The sequence below is a fragment of the Oratosquilla oratoria genome, chromosome 20, assembly GCF_046742065.1.
Source record: "Oratosquilla oratoria isolate Oo_2021 chromosome 20, ASM4674206v1, whole genome shotgun sequence".
Taxonomy (NCBI): Eukaryota; Metazoa; Arthropoda; class Malacostraca; order Stomatopoda; family Squillidae; genus Oratosquilla; species Oratosquilla oratoria.
In genome coordinates, this window is record NC_134796.1 from 22397014 (window position 1) to 22416683 (window position 19670).

Consider the following 19670-nt stretch of genomic DNA (forward strand, 5'->3'; position numbering starts at 1 on the left):
AATCCTAACCTTCCATATCCTTCACATAATGAATGGTACACATGCATTACAATCCCTTTGCTAAGGTGAGTATTCTTGCACTTCTCAGGTTCAGAATGGAGCAAAATGCTTTGGCAACTATCACATCTGACATATTTAGTAATGGAGTAGTGAATTTAAAAAACAAGAAATGTATAAAACAGGATAGCATGTGGAGAAATTACGCACACATATGCTGAACCCTTTTTCGATCGCACTGAGTGTGGTGACTGCTGCCTAACCTATCGTACAACAATATCAGTATAAAATTCTCAAAAACAACAACAACAAAAAACGACAAAATACAAGGAAAACAAACCATAGCTAAGAAAGGGGCATGGCTAACAGGCAGACCTTTAAATCTCTGGCCCATTAAACCCGCCATTACCTGAGAAGGGTGGCGTTATATGTCTGGAAACCAGTCCCACGGTGTTCAGGGACACCACACCAGTCCACACACGAAGTTTGACAAAATCGAATATTTTTCACCGAAATGAGAGTCAACCCCCTTAACATCACTACATTTTTTGTTATACCAACACTTTAAGTAAACCCTTTATTGTTTCTGGTTAGGTACATGTTTATCTGTTCCCTACTTGTATTTTTCTTTAAAAATGTTCCATTTGTCTTCCATTTGTGTTTTCAGTCATGTGAATTAAGTATTCATTCTCTGCAGATGGAATCAACCTTGGCATTGGTTCAGATACAGAAACAGCAGCTGCAACAACAGAACAATCTAAGTTTAGCTTAGGTGGTTTTACTTTTTCATCTGCACCAATTGTAAAGCCTGAAGAGAATATAGTTGAGAAACCTGTAGAGGAGAAGAAAGACTCCATATTTGCAAAATTCTCACTCACTACAGCCAAAGATACTTCTACGAGCAGTGTGTTTCCACCCTTCTCCTTCAACTTTACTACGACCACAACCACCACTAGTCAAGGTAAGACTAATGTAAAATTTGTATTAATGTGAGAAGTTGGATATTCAGTTAGGATTTTCAGCTTAAGATCTTAGTTTTTATGAAATGGTAGAGTACATACATATACCAAGGGCTTACAACGAATGTAGCCAAAGTCAAAATCATAAATAAACTCCTATCCATTTCATCCCTACACACTCCACTCCCATTCACCACTACATATATATATATATATATATATATAAATATATATATATATATATATATGTATATATATATATACATTATATATATATATATATATATATATATATATATATATATGTTTTGGGCAAAGTCTTTCTCGTAAACAATTCCTATTAAATGCTAAAGCACAAGTAGCGTCAATGATTTTAAGAGAACATTTCTATAACTCTCTGTATTTCCTTTTCTCTGTAATCCCACGAAGAGTATTGGCTTCCTGTCTGTAAGCAGTGCCAAAATCTAATTTGTGGTAAATCATTAGGGCTTTCTCCGCGTTGTCAGCAGTGGTCTTGACTTGGGTGTTAAACTCTTCCATATTCTTTCTAATGACATCTTCTATGGTGTTACAAGAGAAGCCATTATTCGTTAACACCTGTCTGACGCGTTCAAGTTCTGTATGGACAGCTTTCCACGTACTGCAATGGGAGAAAGCCCGCCTAACATAAGCACCAACTTATAAGAGTCTGGACACTCACCCTTGGCATTTAGGCACCGCCCAACATTGGTATCCTTTGTGAAAACAGTAGTGGCGTAATGGTCCTCCTTCCTTTCGACAAATAAGATTTTGGCACTGCTTACAGACAGGAAGCCGATACTCTTCGTGGGATTATCTCTAGAGGTGTTTCACCTCAGGAGCCCTACGAAAGAGTCTCGCTGAAAGTCTTCAGCTGTCCCAACTTGATTGCCTCCCTTGTTATGAAAAGCAGCACCGTCCCCGAGTGTCCAAAGGAACTTAAAACCAGCATAGTATATAAATTTAAATGTTCTGAAGAGGCATGCAAGCCCCTCGATGTTAGCTACGTCGGCCATACCCCCACAACCTTAAGAAGACGACTGCAGGCTCACCGTAACAACGGAGCCATCCACCATCATTTTGTCGATGCCCACGATAAAAAGCCGCCCCTAGTAGATCTCATAAGGGATACAACAATCATCCACCATGATAACAATTATGGAAGTTTAGTTGTAGCTGAGGCAGTGAGCATCGCTTCACAAAAGCCTATCTTAAATGTACAGATTTCATCTGATTATGTCCTCCCCTCCAATAGAAAATACAGACCGTCACCACGGGACAAAAACCCACATGGGGATTGTGTCCAGACTTCCGGGACATAATTCCATATCGGGAAGCTGTCCCAGTTACCCTGTCCTTCTCGGTAGGGTAGACAGATTCCCGCCTTACGAGTGACCTCTCCCTTTCGTTTTCACTCGGCCTTGTATACCTATGTTTGTATTGATGTATTGTATTACCCTGAAGATGACCATTTGTAATGGTTGAAACAGCTGTCGGTAAAATGAATCAACATTCTGAAGCCTTTTACTTTTTCCTTCAGAGTTTGAAATATGAAGAGAAAAGGAAATACAGAGAGTTAGAGAAATGTTCTCTTAAAATCATTGACGCCACTTGTGCTTTAGCATTTAATAGGAATATATATATATATATGTCATTAAATGAAATGGCAAGCTTTTTAGTCAATCTTCTCTCTCCTTCATAAGGCAACTTACAGAACGATACGGAAATTTTAGCCACACATCAAGACCCTAGAAGATTACCAATACTGGAAGCCCTTTACATAAAAGATCTTTCCCCAAAGCTTAATATACAAGCCCATGACCTGCAATTGTTACTCAGCGTTAGAAGGTCCGCTCATTACGGTGCTGGAACGCAAAAAACTGATGACATCACGCACCTCTCAGCCAATGGGAGAACAGACCGTACCTAACCCGCAGCAATCCAGCCAATCACCATCCACCTTCCGGGTATAAAAGTTGCTGATCTTCATGGAATCTTCATTACTTCTATTGCCACTGAAGATCCACCAGGAGGGGCAAAAACGCATTTTGGCTTTCGACTATGCCTATTTCTATTTCATGGCATACGGCAAATTACAGTGAGACCTCTCATTAACACATTAATTAGCTGTGTTTGCGGTGTTTTCGCTGTGTTTTTGGTGCTGTTGTTTAGTGCATGCAATCACTATGCCACCCAAAAACCACTCCAAAACACTGAAAACACAGCAAAAACACCGCAAACACAGCTAATTAACATCCGTTAATGAGAGGTCTCACTATACTCAGACTCCTGCCTATGGAGGGCAAAGTCGCCTAACAAAAGAGAGAGAAGATTAACAAAAAGCTTTGTCACAACAAGCTTGCCATTTCATTTAATGAAATAAGCTTGAGAGAGAATCTCCTGCCCATTTATACAAAAAATATATACACACATACATATACCAAAGGCTTTTTTTTTTTTTTTTTTTTTTTTTTTTTCTCTCCTTTCTTTCTTTCTTTCTTTCTTTCTCCCCTTACATGGGAGGTAGCCAAAAAGAAAAAGGCATAGAAACCACTCCCACCCATTCCATCCCCTACATACTCCACTCCCCTCCACCCTCTTCCCTCCCTCACTTGGCACCTCCTGGATGACGGGTCATCCCTGCATCCTGTCCACTGTCCTGGGTCAGAAGCAGTGTCACAAGACACAGCACATCCAGAGTAAGGCCACTTCATTAATTCGGCAACACAACCCCCCTCCTCTTTGTCCCCTCATGCAGAAAAGGAGATGGGGAGAAATCCCTTCGGGCTGAGTCAATTTATTTCTCATACATACTCCCTCACCCCCCAACCCCCAACCCCCACCCCATCATGCATCACATCATCATCCATACACAACCCTTCTCCATTCACCCCTGTCTTCTGTCCCTCCTCAACAGACATTCCTCTCTTTTGTAATGCCCCTTTTACCCCATCCATCCATCTCATCCTAGGACGCTCCCTCATATTCATGCCTTCCACCTCTGCCTTTCACACCTATTTTACTAATCTTTCGTCACTCATTCTTTCCATGTGTCCAAACCATCCCAATATTCTTTCATCAACCCTATCTCCCAACTCCCTTTCCACCCCTGTTCTCCTCCTCATCTCCTCATTTCTCACTCTAGCCTAGTTACCCTATCATACTTCTCAAACATTTCATCTCAAACACATTCAAATTCCTCTCCTATTATCCATGTTTGTGCCCCGTACAGTTATGTTGGCACAATCACTCCTTCATACAATCTCCTCTTAGCATCCACTCCCAAATGTCTATTTCTCATTACACTTTAATCCACCAAGACATTTACTTCCTCTCAATCTACATTCTACCACCACCCCCCACTCCTCCCTTTCCTGCCACATTCGCCCCCAAGTATCTAAAACTATCCACTTCCTCCAGTCTCTCTCCCTTAATACTCACATCCAGCCTGCTACCACTCTTTCCCCTTGTACATTTCATCACCTTACTTTTACCCACATTTATTTTCAACTTCCTTCTTTCACACACCTCAAACTCTGTCACTAACTTCCTCAATCCCTCCTCTGATCCTGGTACAAGTGAGTGTCATCATCAATGCAGCAAGACACAGCAAAGCCACTTCATTTAATTGGAGAGATGCAGAAAAAGAGAAGACAGGGAGAAATCCCCTCAGGCTGCATCCCCCACCCACTTTCTTTCATGCATCACAGCATCATCCATACATAACCATTCTCCACTCACCCCTATCTTCTGTCTTGTCCCTTCCTTCCTCAACAGCCACCATTCTCTTTCTCAATGCCATTTTACCCCATCCATCCATCTCATCCTTGGTCACATCATCTTGTTCACTCCATCCACCTCTGCCTACCACACCTCTTTTACTAATCTTTCTTCACTCATTCTTTCCATGTGTCCAAACCATCCCAATACTCTTTCGTCAGCCATATCTCCAGACTCCCTTTCCACCTGCACTCTCATTTTCACCTCATTTCTCACTTTATCCAACCTAGTAACCACTACCATACTTCTGAGGCATTTCATCTGAAACACATTATAACTCCTCTTATGTTCTATGTTTCTACCCCATACAGTGCTGTCAGCAGAATTGCCCCTTCTTAGCATTCATTCCCAAATGTCTATTTCTCATTACACTGTAACACCCCTAAGGCAGCAAGATACAGCACATCCTCAGCAAGGCCGCTTCATTTCATTGGTGACACGCACTCCTTCCCCTTATGCAGAAAAAAAAGAGAACATGGGGAGAAATCCCTTTGGAATGTGTCAAAATATCATTCACACCTACTCCCTAACCACTATCCCCCACCCACTCTTTTCCATGCATCACAGCATCATCTATACACAAGCAGTCTCCATTCACCCCTATCTTCTGTCTTCTCCCATCCTTCCCCAACAGACATTTATCTCTTTCCCAATACCCCTTTTACCTCATCCATCCATCTCATCCTTGGTTGCCCCCTCATATTGACTCCTTTCACTCTTTCCCCCCACACCTCTTTTACTAATCTTTCTTCATTTGTTCCTTCCATGTATCCAAACCATCCCACTACTCTTTCATCAGCTCTATCTCCCACCCCTGCTCTTCTCCACACCTCATTTCACACACTATCCAGCCTAGTAACCCCTATCATACTTCTCAGGTACCACATCTCAAACACATTCAAACTTCTCCTCTCTTCTTTTCTTGTGTTCCATGTTGCTGCCCCATATAGTGCTGTTGACACAATTCCTCCTTCCTCCTACTCGCCGAACGAACATATGAGCAAAGACTATCCAAATTGAACCTACCAACTCTGGAACAAAGAAGAGAAAGAGGAGATTTGCTAACTATCTACAGAATAATGAAAGGAATGGAAGTTTTAGACAGGAACTACCTATTAGTGTGGGAAAACGGTAAAACAAGAGGACACGGAAAAAAATTGAAAAAGGATAGTTATAGAAAAAACTTGAAAAGGAACAGTTTCCCACACAGAGTGATTAATACATGGAACAAATTAGACAACAAAACAGTATGTGCTAACACTATACAAGATTTTAAAATGAAACTTGATGTGGAGAGATACAAAGACGGGTCACCACGAGCATAGCTCCCCTCCCGTATATTACAACTAGGTAAATACAATCTCCTCTTAGCATCCATTCCCAAATGTCTATTTCTCAGTACACTTTTTAATACCCCAATTAACAAGTGGCTGAATTAATAAAAGTGGTCTTGCTGTGGATGTGCTGTGTCTTGCGACACTGCTTCTGACCCAGGGCAGTGGACAGGATGCAGGCATGACTCATCATCCAGGAGGTGCCAAGATGAGAGGGAGGGTGGATGGAAATGGAATATGCAGGGGATGGAATGGGTGGGAGTGGTTTCTACGCCTTTTTCTTTTTGGCTACCTCCCTGTGTAAGGGAGGAAAAAAGCCTTTGGTATATGTATGTACTGTATGTGTGTCTTTAACTTTAAGCAACTTTTAGCATGAGGGGATGGGGGGTGAGGGAGTATGTATGACAAATAAATTGACACAGCCCAAAGGGATTTCTCTTCGTCATGTCCTTTTCTGCATGAGGGGCAGAGAGAGGGGGAGGGTCACCGAATTAATAAAGTGGCCTTGCTGTGGATGTGCTGTGTCTTGCAACACTGCTTCTGACCCAGGGCAGTGGACAGGATGCAGGGATGACCTGTCATCCCAAGATGTGAGGGAGGGAAGAGGGTGGAGGGGAGAGGAGTATATAGGGGATGGAATGGGTGGGAGTGGTTTCTATGCCTTATTCTCTCTGGCTACCTCTCGTGTAAGGGTGGGAAAAAAGCCTTTGGTATATGTATGTATGGAAAGATTCAAAGGAGGGCCTGAGGACCATCACTGACATATGGGGCTGTAGAATTCCAGTGTAAGAAATTCAACATATTAACTGTTATATTTTGGCATTCTAGCAGGAGCTGCCGTTTCAAGACCAGCGCCAATCTCATCTGGGACTTTCAGTTTTACCTCAGTGGCTTGTGATATTAATAGCATTACTACTGATTCTTCCAAAGTATGCTTTTAGTTAAGACTTAGTTCTGCTAAGTTACTTGAGTAAATTTGTTGTAGAAATGGTAAATATGTGTATATAGTTCACAGTTCTTTTAAACATTGTGTAATTTCAACTGATCATTAATTATTTGTTGTGAACAGGGAGAAAGCAAGCCATCATTGTTCAGGGACACTGTATTTAACCCAAATTCAACCAGCGTAGCAAAAGCCGATGAGTCGCAGGATGGTGAAGCAGAGGAATATGAACCACAAGTTGACTTCAAACCAGTTATACCTATGCCAGATCTTGTGGAAGTGAAAACAGGTAATTTTAATGCATCTAATAGTAGATTAGATATTTCAAACCATTAAAATTAACATATTTGAATATAAGATTTTTTAGCAGTAGGTACATGGGGTCATTTCCTTGTATAACCATCAATCAGTCTGCTGCCTCTGGTATTACTTGCAGAAGATCCATGGCTCTTGGGTAACTATGGCCTCCTTGAATGATGTGGACCAAACAGGTCATTCTTAGTTGCAAGCTATGGGTCTCCTGTAAGAGAGATCTAGTACAGATTGATTTCTTCAGGTTAATTGCACGCAATCGAGTTTCCAAACTGTCAACACTCCTCATTTGAGCTCTGTAGACTGTCGAAGACAAAAATTCTTAATAGTGCAAGGAAAACAGGAGGCCTGGTTTGTATTGAATGGGAGGGGGAGCAGTCGTGGTTATCCAAAATTATTTCTCTTCAGTGTTAGTGATTTAACAAGAGAAAATGCAAGAAAATAAAAATGATCACAAGACAAATGTCGACTGGAAAGCAGAGACATCTAGGGGCACTACATCAAAGTACATTGTAAACAGACTGATAGAAATACCAACAGATTTGAATTGTATAATGAAGACTTCTTTTCCGGTTTGGTAAGTACAAAAGGAAATTTAGTCAAATTATAGACATGGAGAGGGAAATGAGTAACAATAGAAAATGGTGGGAGAACGAATTCATTGAATTAAGGAAGGAGATTGTAGAACTAATGGAATATTTAGCTCAAGCTAATAATGAAATATCTGATCTGAAGAAATCAGACTGAACTTAAGAATAAACTCAATATAACTAAGAATTATATGAAAGAAGTTAAATGTGAAAATGAAAAAATGAAGATTAATGATACTACCAATAGTGAGAAAAAAACTGCAAGGGGGGACGGAGAGGAAGGGTTGCCAATTTAATGAAGCGGCCTTGCTGTGGATGTGCTGTGTCTTGCGACACTGCTTCTGACCCAGGGCAGTGGGCAAGGTGCAGGGATGACCCGTCATCCAGGAGGTGCTCAGATAAGAGGGAGGGTGGGAGGGGTGTGGAGTGTATTCAGGGATGAAATGGGTGGGAATGATTTTATGCCTTTCCCTTTTTGGCTAGGAAAAGCCTTGGCATGTATGTATGTATGTAACAAAATACAAGAAATGACTGAAAATTTTGAAGAAAACTTGTGAGGAAAGTATGCAAAAGATTAAGAAATGGAGTGAAAACAAAGAAAATGAAGAAATTGCCTTTAAAGATATAGTACAAGATATGCATAAAGTGGAAAAGATACAATGATTCAAGTACATACATACAAGGGAGGTAGCCAAAAAGAAAAGAGGCATAAAAACCATTCCCACCCACTCCATCCCTAATACAATCCACTCCCCTCCACCCTCCCTCTTATCTTGGCGCCTCCTGGATGACGGGTCATCCCTGCATCTTGTTCACTGCCCTGGATCAGAGGCAGTAATGATTCAAGTACATACATACATACATATACCAAGGCTTTTTCCCCCTTACCAGGGAGGTAGCCAAAAAGGACAAGGCATAAAATCATTCCCACCCATTCCATCCCTGAAAACACTCCACAAGTAATTAAAGAAAAGGCAAATTGGGTTAGAGATACTGTGGATAGAAAAAATGTATAGTGGTATATGGACTAGGGGGAAAACATGGTCTGGTGAGGTTCATTAGAGAAAAAGCAGAAAAAGAAACTGGGAAGTAGCGAAAGATATAGAAGTGTATAGAATTGGACAATATTCTAAGAAAAGAAATTGACCATTAAAGATAAAAATAAGATAGCAAATGGTAGTAGAAGACATAGAAAAAGCAAGTAATGTAGTAAGGAGGGAACATTGCAACAAGATATGTATAAAAAGAGAAATGAGCATTGAGGAAATAGAAAAAGAGAAAATACTAAAAAGTTAAGCTGGGGGGGGGGATGCGAAGAGAGTTGTTGTTGTTCCCTAGACAGTCTGTCCGAACAGTCGCGTCTCCCCAAGGAATGCCATGGCCGAAATGGAGTTTTATGGAGTGTATGTTGTGATGTTTGCGTGCGTGATTGTGCATAATGCAGTCTTCCATGACATGTTGAATAGTATGGGGTGAAGTGTTACATCCTGGGCATTTGTCCACAATGCAGTCATCCAGTCTCTTCTGGTAGCTTAGAAGGGCTGGGTGGTGGCCGCATTGCAGTCTGGCCAGGTGGACACTGTCTTTTTGTGGGAGAGAGGATTCAGGGGGTCTGACATGCAGCAATGTGTTGTCTTTTAATGTGTTAAATGGAGCAGTGAGTGATGTGATTATGAATATGTTTCCCAAGGCTGATATTTGGTGGTTTTGGAGGAAGAGAAGAGAGTATTTGTGTGTGGTATAGATATTTGTGTGTGTGTATGGATTTTTCTTCTTCTTCTTTCTTTCTCTCTCTTGGTGTGTGTGGGTGTTCTGCAATGTAGTGTAGCAGGTGTGCTGTGTTTGTGGAGGCTGGAGCAAGTGTTTGTGTGCCTCTCATATCAAGGTGATCTTTGACTTTGAGGACTTGTTTCATAGTGTAGGTGGTCTGTAGGTGTTCTATATGTGCAGCCTGTAATTGTTTTTAATGCATTGTTTGGTATGGTCTGAGATGTATCTCACTGATTAATTGCCCATACTGGACTTACATAATTCATCACTAAGCGTATGCATTGTTTGTATACTGTAGTATTAGTTTCTTTGTTTTGTCCAAATGTTGTTCCAGTAATTGATTTTAGTGTGTTGAGTCTAGATGTGCATTTATTTTTTATGTTTGTGATGTGTTGTTTAAATGACATGGATGTATCATATGTTACACCAAGAATTTTCAGGGTGTGTGTGTGTGTAATATAGTGTTGTTGATGTAGAGATAAGGAATGGATTTGTGTTCTTTTGTCCAGTTGGTGAGAAGTGTTGCTGTAGATTTGGTTGGGGTTATTTTGAGTCTTTGTAATAAACCATGTGTTGAGACTATCAAGGTATGGCTGTATTATTTCTGCAGCTTTGTCTGTGTTATGATGTGTACATGTGATTGTTATGTCACATGCGTAAGAAGAGGTTTGTATTTCTGAGGTGTCTAGTGTGGTTATATCATGCATGTATAGTTTAAAGAGTGGGGGTTAGAACATGAGGCTGAGAAAATTGTACATCAGAGTGGACGAAACAAAACCAGAAAACAAGATAAAGAAAAAAATTAAAAGTAGCCTATAATATCATTGACTGATTAATCTCAGGATTGAATGAGCTAAATGATTACCTGTCAGATGAAAAACCAGACATAATGGGAATTGTGGAGACAAAATTAAAGGTCCAATACCACCAAATAGTGTTGGACACAGGTTATACAATTATTGGATTAAGAACAGAAACAAGAAACAAGGAGGAGGAATCATGTTTTTGGCCAAGAAAAACTTGAATGTGACAAAGGTTACCGAGGGTAAAAACAAAGTAGATATCATGATAGAAGTTGAAGACAGACATAAAAAGTAGAAAGTTTGTGATGACTTATGTACCCTCAAAAATGGGCTCTTAGAGAATGAGTATTCAAAATTGTTAGAAGGTACAAGGCATTCATTAAACGAGATACTAAAGGATGGAGGTAACCTGGTAGTCATAGGAGATTTTAACTCTAAAGAAATCTGATGGAAGGAGATGATAGTGAAAGGTGGAGAGGACCTATGGGGAAATGTATTATTGAATATGGCCATGGAACATATGACGACACAGTGGGTCAATGAAAATATCAGATATAGAAGAAATGAACTGTTGAGACTGGATTTAATATTTACAACAGAACCCAAAATTGTGGATCAAATTAAATATAAACACCATTTGAACAGAGTGACCACATACTAATAGAGTCTGAGTGGTTATGTTTGAATGGTATTTCAGTGCAGCCCAATGGGATTTCTCCCCATCTTCACTTTTTCCACATGAGGGGATAGAGAGGGAGGGGGGATTGCCAATTGAGTGAAACAGCATTGCTGTGGATGTAGTGATGTATTGCTTTTGACCAAGGGTAGTGGGTGGGATAAGTGACATGGAACTACCTTTCTTGTAAGGGGGAAAGAGCCCTTGGTAAACAGATAGATTGTATTTGGGAAAACTTGGTTCTGCGACCATGACTAATCTGTGTTGAGGTTGATTTTAAGATAGATGGTGACCTGAGCATGTTTTGCTGACCAACTTTTATGAATGAGCATATGGATAATTAAAACTTGTAGATTTGTCATTTGCAAGAGGGTTAAAGATTTATAGCTATGGAAATTGTCAGACAATTAATTTTACTAAGTTTAACTAAATATTAGATGATGTATGTTTTGTTTGGACCAGGGGAAGAAAATGAAGACCAGCTGTTTTGTGAGCGTGCTAAGCTTTTCCGATATGATGCCAAAGAATGGAAGGAAAGAGGTATTGGGGAGTTCAAGATCCTGAGAGATAAGAAGTCTGGGAAGGTGAGTTGTTTCATTGCTTTAATTCCATTTACATAGTGGTGTGTCTAATATGTTGTTGCATATACCTGATTATTTAGTTGTCAGAAAAATAAATTGATGCAGCCCAAAGGGATTTCTCCCAGTCTTCTCCATGTCTGCATGAGGGGATTGTGAGGGGGTTTGCCAGTTTGATGAAGCTGCCTTGCTGTGTCTTGTGATACTGCTTATGACCCAGGACAGTGGGAGGAGCCAAGATGAGAGGGAGGAAGGTGGGGTGAATGGGAGTGGAGTATGTGGAAATGGGATGGGTGGGAATGGATTTTATGACTGCTTCTGCTTCTTCTTCTCCCCCTCTTGCAAGGGAAAAAATCATTTGTTATATGTATGTACAGTTCATCAGATCCTTTGTCCTTTTGTTGTCATTGATGAATGAAATTGTTTGCATTGGTCAGACAAGTGCATTAGATATTGCAATTTAAAAGCATAAAAGTATGTTTGTATTTAGTTTAATCAGGAAAAAATAAAGCAGTGGTATGCCTACCTAGTGTGTAGTACAACAAAATTTATTCTCACTCTCTCCTGAAAATAAATATATTAGGTACGGATTTTGATGAGAAGAGAAAAGATCCACAAGATTTGTGCAAACCATCTTATTAATCAAGACATGAAACTTGGAACATTGCCATCTTCTGACCGTGCCTGGGTTTGGGGAGCTTTAGACTATGCAGATGAAGAAGTTAAAGAAGAAAGGTTTGCAGTCAAATTCAAAACTCCAGAAGTGGTAAGTTTTCAAAATTCTAAAGAAAACCCTCTCCTGTTTGAAATTGTTTCTTAGTCTGTTAAATGGGGGACCATTGACAATGTATGTGCATGAACATCAGTTCCTGCCACTTGTCTTCACAACTAAACCTTTATCTGACTGGGCCCAAGATTTCTTATCAACTGCAACTTTATTTCCATCTTTTCACATAAGGAGAGCTGACAAATCAGCAACTCCCCTTCTAATGCTAGAAGCCATTTGTTGTGAAAAATATGTGTTTTGGGATGAAAGCAAAGAGAAGATTGAAGGAATGGTTGCACCCACAGTGCTGTTTGGAGCAAAGAAACAAATACTTGGAATATAAGGGAGGCAAGAAAGAAGACTGGTATATGTGTGTACATGTATATCTAAGTATAAAGAGCTTTTTCTCTCTTACCAAGGATGTACCCAGAATCAAAAAGCTTATAACCCCTACCATACTCTCTTCATTGGTTCATTTATTATTCCTTCTCCATTTTACCAAAACTACTTTTTTAAAGAACTGGATTTCCTTTATCGGTCGAACGAGAAACACAGCTTACCCATCTTGCACAATAACAACTAGTTTCCTTCGTGTTTGGCGACAGAACCACTGGATATGCGCTCAATTGCTGCACTTCCTTTCACTTCGGTATCCAGTGCATGAATGTGGTGTGGGTATATCATGCATGTATAGATTTAAGGGGGTTAACTCTCCTTTCGGTGATTCGCTTGATCTGATTATGCATTTCTGGTCCTCCCAACCTTATTTCTTTATGTAAGACAATGGAAATTTAACACAATGTGCAGGAAAATGGGATGCATTTGTGAAAGAAATTTCATTGAAATCCATTGAGAAATTTTTACACAACAGACGATTTACTTGCAATTTTGAGTTATTTCTGAAATAACGTTTATTTTTACAAAAGTATGAGGAGAATAATGATTTCCTTTGGTTTACAGTTAGTAGACATCCAGATGTAGCTAAATTAGTATACTCGTAATTATAAGTGAAAAAGAAAGTCAGCCTTACAGCAAATTATAAAAAAAAAAAAAACATAAAATCACAACTTTAAAAAATTGTCAAAAATATATATCAAGTAGGTTAAGAATGAATTTACTAATATTGTTAGATATAAGTATCACGATCATTTTCCAACAAGAATGATCAAAATTGCTTATTTACACATGAAGTTATAGTTACCTTTGTGCGAAAAAACTAGTTTTGAGAAAATAGCATTTTTATGTTTATATATTCACTACTCCATAAAAGTGCCTCCAAAGAATATCAAATACACATATCTACTTACATAATCCTTTGACCATTTCTGGGAAGTAAGCAGCATATGTTCATTGCATTTCTTTTGTACCCATGCCAACTGAGAATCGTGACAATCCTAACCTTCCATATCCTTCACATAATGAATGGTACAGATGCATTACAATCCCTTTGCTAAGGTGAATATTCTTGCACTTCTCAGGTTCAGAATGGAGCAAAATACTTTGGCAACTATCACATCTGACATATTTAGTAATGGAGTAGTGAATTTATAAACAAGAAATGTATAAAACAGGATAGCACGTGGAGAAATTACACACGCATATGCTGAACCCTTTTTCGTTCGCACTGAGTGTGGTGACTGCTGCCTAACCTATCATACAACAATATCAGACTATGAAATTCTAAAAAAAAAGAACAAAAAAAATGACAAAATACAAGGAAAACAAACCATAGCAAAGAAAGGGGCGTGGCTGACGAGCGGTCCTTTAAATCTCTGGCCCATTAAACCCGCCATTACCTGAGAAGGGTGGCGTTATACGTCTGGAAACCAGTCCCGCGGTGTTCAGGGACACCACACCGGTCCACACACGAAGTTTGACAAAATCGAGTATTTTTCACCGAAATGAGAGTTAACCCCCTTAAGTGTGTGGAGGTAGGACTGAGCCATCTGGTACTCTCCTCTTAAAGTTTCTGCTGTGTATTGATTGGCCATTATATGACTCATAGGCATTTCTACCTACCAAAGAATTGGCCAGCCCTTTCTTCTTCTTCTTCTTCTTCTTCTTCTTCTTCTTCTTTCCTTCCTTCCTTCCTTCTTTCTTTCCCCATGCCCACATTTTGTTTGTGAGGTGTCAGGGGATGGGATTAAAAGCTTTATTAATGTGTAGTGGTATAATATGTGGTCTATCAGATGAGTGGAGTGTAGTGATCTAAAAATGTGGTATGATTTAGCAAGGGCGACATGTTGTGTGACTATTCATAGTACGAGGTGAGCAGTTGGTGGAATGAGTCTGAGAGGATGACCAAGAATAATTTGGATGAATGGGATAAGGGGAACTTTGGATGGATCTGTCAAGCAGGGAAGAGAAGACAAAATATAGGAGTGGAATGAGATAGTGATTAAATGAATGATACAGCCCAAATCAAGGATTTCATCTGCTTCGTAGCTGAGGAGAGGGATGTATATGGTGAAGCAGTGAGTGTAAACCAGCCCTGGCTGTCAGGCCCAGTTGTAAAAGTGCTTTCTTTTGCCATACTGGTTCAGACCCAAGTAGTATGATTGGATAGTTTGTATTCTTGTTCCTACAGTGCTGAAATGGGTGGGTGTTTGAATGTGTCTTTCATCACAAGGTGCTTTGATGGAAAGATATCTTTCATCACAAGGTGCTTTGATGGGAAGATATGTATGAAATGGATGTGTGTTTTGACATATCCATCCCCTATACATGGGGGAAAGTGTTTTTCATGTGTGGGTTTTATGTAATTTGACATTAGTAACCTCTATTTATACAGGGAATGTTCTTTGGTATGTACTTAGGTATCATATTAATCAGAATGTATCAGATGTAAATACAAATGTCACAATAGATAGGCAATCTGATTCAATTATATAGCAAATTTGTCTCAATACTAACATTGTAGGATGTATGTACCTGACATACTTGTTAAATTATTCTTGTTCCATTTGAAATGTAACTTGAGTTGGTTTCATTTGTGTAATCACATGTTCTGTTTTTTTCTTTTAACTAGGCTAATAAATTCAAGGAGGTATTTGAAGAGGCTCAGAAAACTCTTGGTAAAGAAGAAAAGGAGAAATCCACTGAGGCCGAGCCTGAGCCTGCACCTGAAACTAAGTCAGAGTCAGAGCCTGTCGTATCTAGGAGTACTGATGTAACATCTGCTCCATCCTTGGCCAGTTTGTTCAAGCCTGCTCCTGGATCTTGGGAATGCAGTGGCTGCTTCATTCGAAACAAGGCAGAAGTTAATACTTGCCCTGCATGTAATACAAACAAACCAGGCTATGAACCACCTACAGTAGAGGAGACAAAAACCCCCGCATTTTCGTTTGGTCTTGGCAAGTCGATCTTTGGTTCTGCACCCTCTACTGCAAGTACAACGACCACTGTCAGCTTTTCATTTAGTTGCAGTAAACCTCAGACTACAATAGCTAGCTCAATCAGTACTTCAACCTCAACAGTATTCTCAGGCTTCAAGTTTTCACCAACTAACACAAGCAAAGAGAGTTCAACAACAAAAGCATTTACTTTCGGAACACCACAGACATCCAACAAAAGTATTACCAGTACTACACCATTTTCATTTTCATTTGCAAGTCCATCAGTTACTGGAAGTTCTCAAGGTGAAGACTCCACAAAACCAACATTCTCTCTTGAACCCACTTTCAAATTTGCTGAACCAACCATAATTGGAAGTCCAGGCAAATTTGAGTTTTCACTCAGTGGAGTGAAGACCAAATCACCTAGGTAAGTTAAGACCTTCAGAGTTTCAAGATTTTTTCTCTCCTAATTTATTGACTTCACTTGTCATTGGAAAGCAGAAGTGATAGGATTGAGTATGTGAGGAAGACAGAATGAGAGGTAGATGGATGGGCTGAACTGGGCTTTGAATACATACATATACCAAGGCATTTTCCCCCTTACAAGGGAGGTAGCCAAAAAGAAAAAGGCATAAAATCATTCCCACCCATTCCATCCCTGAATACATTCCACTCCCCTCTACCCTCCCTCTTATCTTAGCACCTCCTGGATGACGGGTCATCCCAGCACCTTGTCCACTGCCCTGGATCAGAAGCAGTATCACAAGACACAGCACATCCACAGCAAGGCTGCTTCATTAAATCAGCGACCCCCCCTCTCCGTCCCCTCATGCATGAAAGGAGAAGACAGGGAGGAATCCCCTCAGGCTACGTCAAATTTTGCTCACACATACTACCTCACCACCCATTCCACCTCATGCATCACAACATCATCCATATACAACCATTCTCCATTCACCCCAGTCTTCTGTCCTCTCCTGTCCTTCCTCAACAGACATTCCCCTTTTCCCCAAAGCCCCCTTCACCCCATCCATCCACCTCATTCTAGGACATCCCCTCATGTTCACTCCCTCCACATCTGCTTTCCATACCTCTTTTACTAGTTTTTCTTCACTCATTCTTTCCATGTGTCCAAACCATCCTAATACTCTTTCATCAACCCTCTCTCCCAACTCCCTTTCCACCCCTGTTCTCCTCCTCACCTCCCCCATCATACTTCTCAGACACCTCATCTCAAACACATTCAAACTCCTTCTCTCTTCCTCTCTTATGTTCCATGCTTTTGCCCCATACAGTGCTGTTGGCACAATCACTCCTTCATACAGTCACCTCTTAGTCTCCATTCCCAGATGTCTCTTCCTCATTACACTTTTTAATCCACCAAGGCATTTACTCACTTCTCTCAATCTACATTCTACTTTCACCTCCACTGCACCTTTTCCTGCCACATTTGCACCCAAGTATCTAAAACTATCCACTTCCTCCAGTCGCTCTTTCTTAATGCTCACTTCCAGTCTACTGCCACTTTCACCCCTTGTACATCTCATCACCTTACCATATTTTCCGGCTTAAAATGCGCATCGGGGGTATAATACGCACCCATGCACTTCATTATCTCAGTACACAGATAGCGCGCACCGATGTATAACGCGCATGCCCAATCGCATTTGTCTATAATGCAGTTTTACCTCTGTATTTATATCATGTGAACGAGGTTACATGGAGAAGTATTTTTCATTGGCTAGAGCCACCGCTGGGAAATCTGTTGATTTGTCACTAAATTAAGTATCAGTTTAGGCATCAATCAGGACAAAACTAAGAAAAAGTCGGAACTACATGTACCGGTATATGACTCATGTTGTGCGTTGGTCCCTTATTACTTTGTAGCTTAAATAGTTTGTAGGAAATATGATCTAAAAAAAAGTTTATTGTAAGTAAAATATACAGAAAAAATTTCGGGATTTTTACAGAAAATTTTCATTTTATATCTTGAGGAAATAATTCGTCTTTACCATTTTTCATTTAATACTGAAACTACGAATGTTTCGTTTTAGCTTTGAACCTGCAATGACAGTGGTGAAATAGGACAGTCTCTCATCGAGGTGACGTTTAGTTAATATAACTCCCGAAAGAGGGTGTTTTAATCAGGTGTTTGACACGAGTTTATGAACGGCAGCAACGGAATTTGTACCATACCTAAAGTGAAGCAACAAAGCCAACATAAAAATTCAAACTAAGATGCTGTGAACATGGGCAAATATCATGAATATTGATCATGTTTCATGGTGTTTAGGTCTATTTAAACATGAAAAATAAGATTCGATAGATACCTACCTATACCAAATATTTATATACGGTAGCCCATGCTGGCGTATTCTTTCATGTCACCATGGCTGTTCTTCTTGTTCTCACGGAACGTCACGGAGTAGTGTGCCGTCCCGACTTTGTGATGGCCAACATCGTCACGTTGTTGTGAAAAAAATTACACACACAGCCGCAGATTTTTTATCGTAGGCCGTAGATAATGCGCACCACCGGATAACGCGCACCCCCCATTTTTAGGCCCTTCCAACGGAAAAAAGTTGCGCACTATACGCCGGAAAATACGGTACTTTTACCCACATTTATCTTCAACTTTCTTCTATCACACACTCTCCCAAACTTAGTCACCATCTTCCTCAATCCCTCCTCCAATCCTGCCACAAGCGTAGTGTCATCCGCAAACAACAACTGGCTCAAGTCCCACTTTTCTCCATTTTCTTTAACCAACTCCAATCCCTGACCCACCACCCTTGCATTTACCTCTCGCACTACCCCATCCATGTACAAGTTGAACAGCCAGGGCAACATAACGCATCCTTGACAAAGTCCCACCTTTACCTCAAACCACTCACTCTCTCCATTTCTAATCCTGACAAGGGCTTTGAATACACAAGGAATATCTCTTGAGTAGGAAAGCTTGGAAAAAGTTGAGATAAATTGAGGGAGATAGTGGTTAGATGAAGGGATGTTTTTCTCATCAAGTTTTTATTGGGTTCTGAGTGGATGAGGAAGGTAGGGGGTTACGATGTGGTTAAGCAGTGGGGATAAACCAACTCTGCTCTGTTGCTTTGACCCAAGTACTGTGACAGGGTACATGGTGACCTTTTATCCTGAGATGCCTATTCAGCCACCCATACTTTCTCAGCACTTTAAAACAGAATGGTTACCCATTGCTGCCACACTACATGGGTCAGAAACAGTACAGTGGAATTCAACTTTCAGAGTAGGGCCAGACAGCCAGAGCTGGTTTACTTTACCCCTACTGCTTCACTAATTAGTGACATCCCTCCATATTCACTCAGATTTAACCCCTACAGCACCAGCAGCATATGTTGCAATTGTTTTATGGATTGAGCATCAGCAGCATACATCATATGCCACAAATTCATAAATTCACCAAAAATTGGCATTAGATCGAGGGTCAAATCTGTGGTAATGACCAAATAGCCCTATCCATTGGCTATAAAAGGCACCCAAAAAAAATTATTTATTGAAAAAACTGGCAACCCTGTGGTAATGACCAAGTAGCCCTATCCATTGGCTATAAAAGGCACACAAAAATTTTTATTTATTAAAAAAACTGACAACCCTGGCAGCAATTTTTCAGGGGGGAACTTGGGGTATGAAATCAGCCTTTAGGGCATAATTTAGGCAATTCTGGTGTACGAAATGAAGTATGAGGTGAAGTTATACATCGACAGTTAGACGTCAAGGACTGCCAATTTTGCACTGCCAATTTTCGTAATAAATGCGTAATACAAAATGTG

The 19670-nt window shown here is 40.2% G+C and overlaps 1 protein-coding gene across 15 annotated transcripts in view; it reads left to right on the forward strand.

Moving 5' to 3' along the window:
* LOC143036396 (E3 SUMO-protein ligase RanBP2-like) overlaps window positions 1-19670 on the forward strand; it is a 381916-nt gene that overhangs the window by 284346 nt on the left and 77900 nt on the right. For 14 of the 15 annotated variants that reach the window (XR_012967350.1, XM_076203706.1, XM_076203712.1 and 11 more), the window contains 6 exons: window positions 695-958; window positions 6917-7017; window positions 7158-7320; window positions 11645-11766; window positions 12344-12526; window positions 15555-16288. Coding sequence is in view for 14 of the 15 variants with exons in the window: in XM_076203706.1 (XP_076059821.1) it covers window positions 695-958; window positions 6917-7017; window positions 7158-7320; window positions 11645-11766; window positions 12344-12526; window positions 15555-16288 (1567 nt within the window). In the remaining variant the exon portion in view is untranslated. The remainder of the gene's footprint in view (window positions 1-694; window positions 959-6916; window positions 7018-7157; window positions 7321-11644; window positions 11767-12343; window positions 12527-15554; window positions 16289-19670) is intronic. The other variant, XM_076203710.1, reaches the window with a different exon arrangement.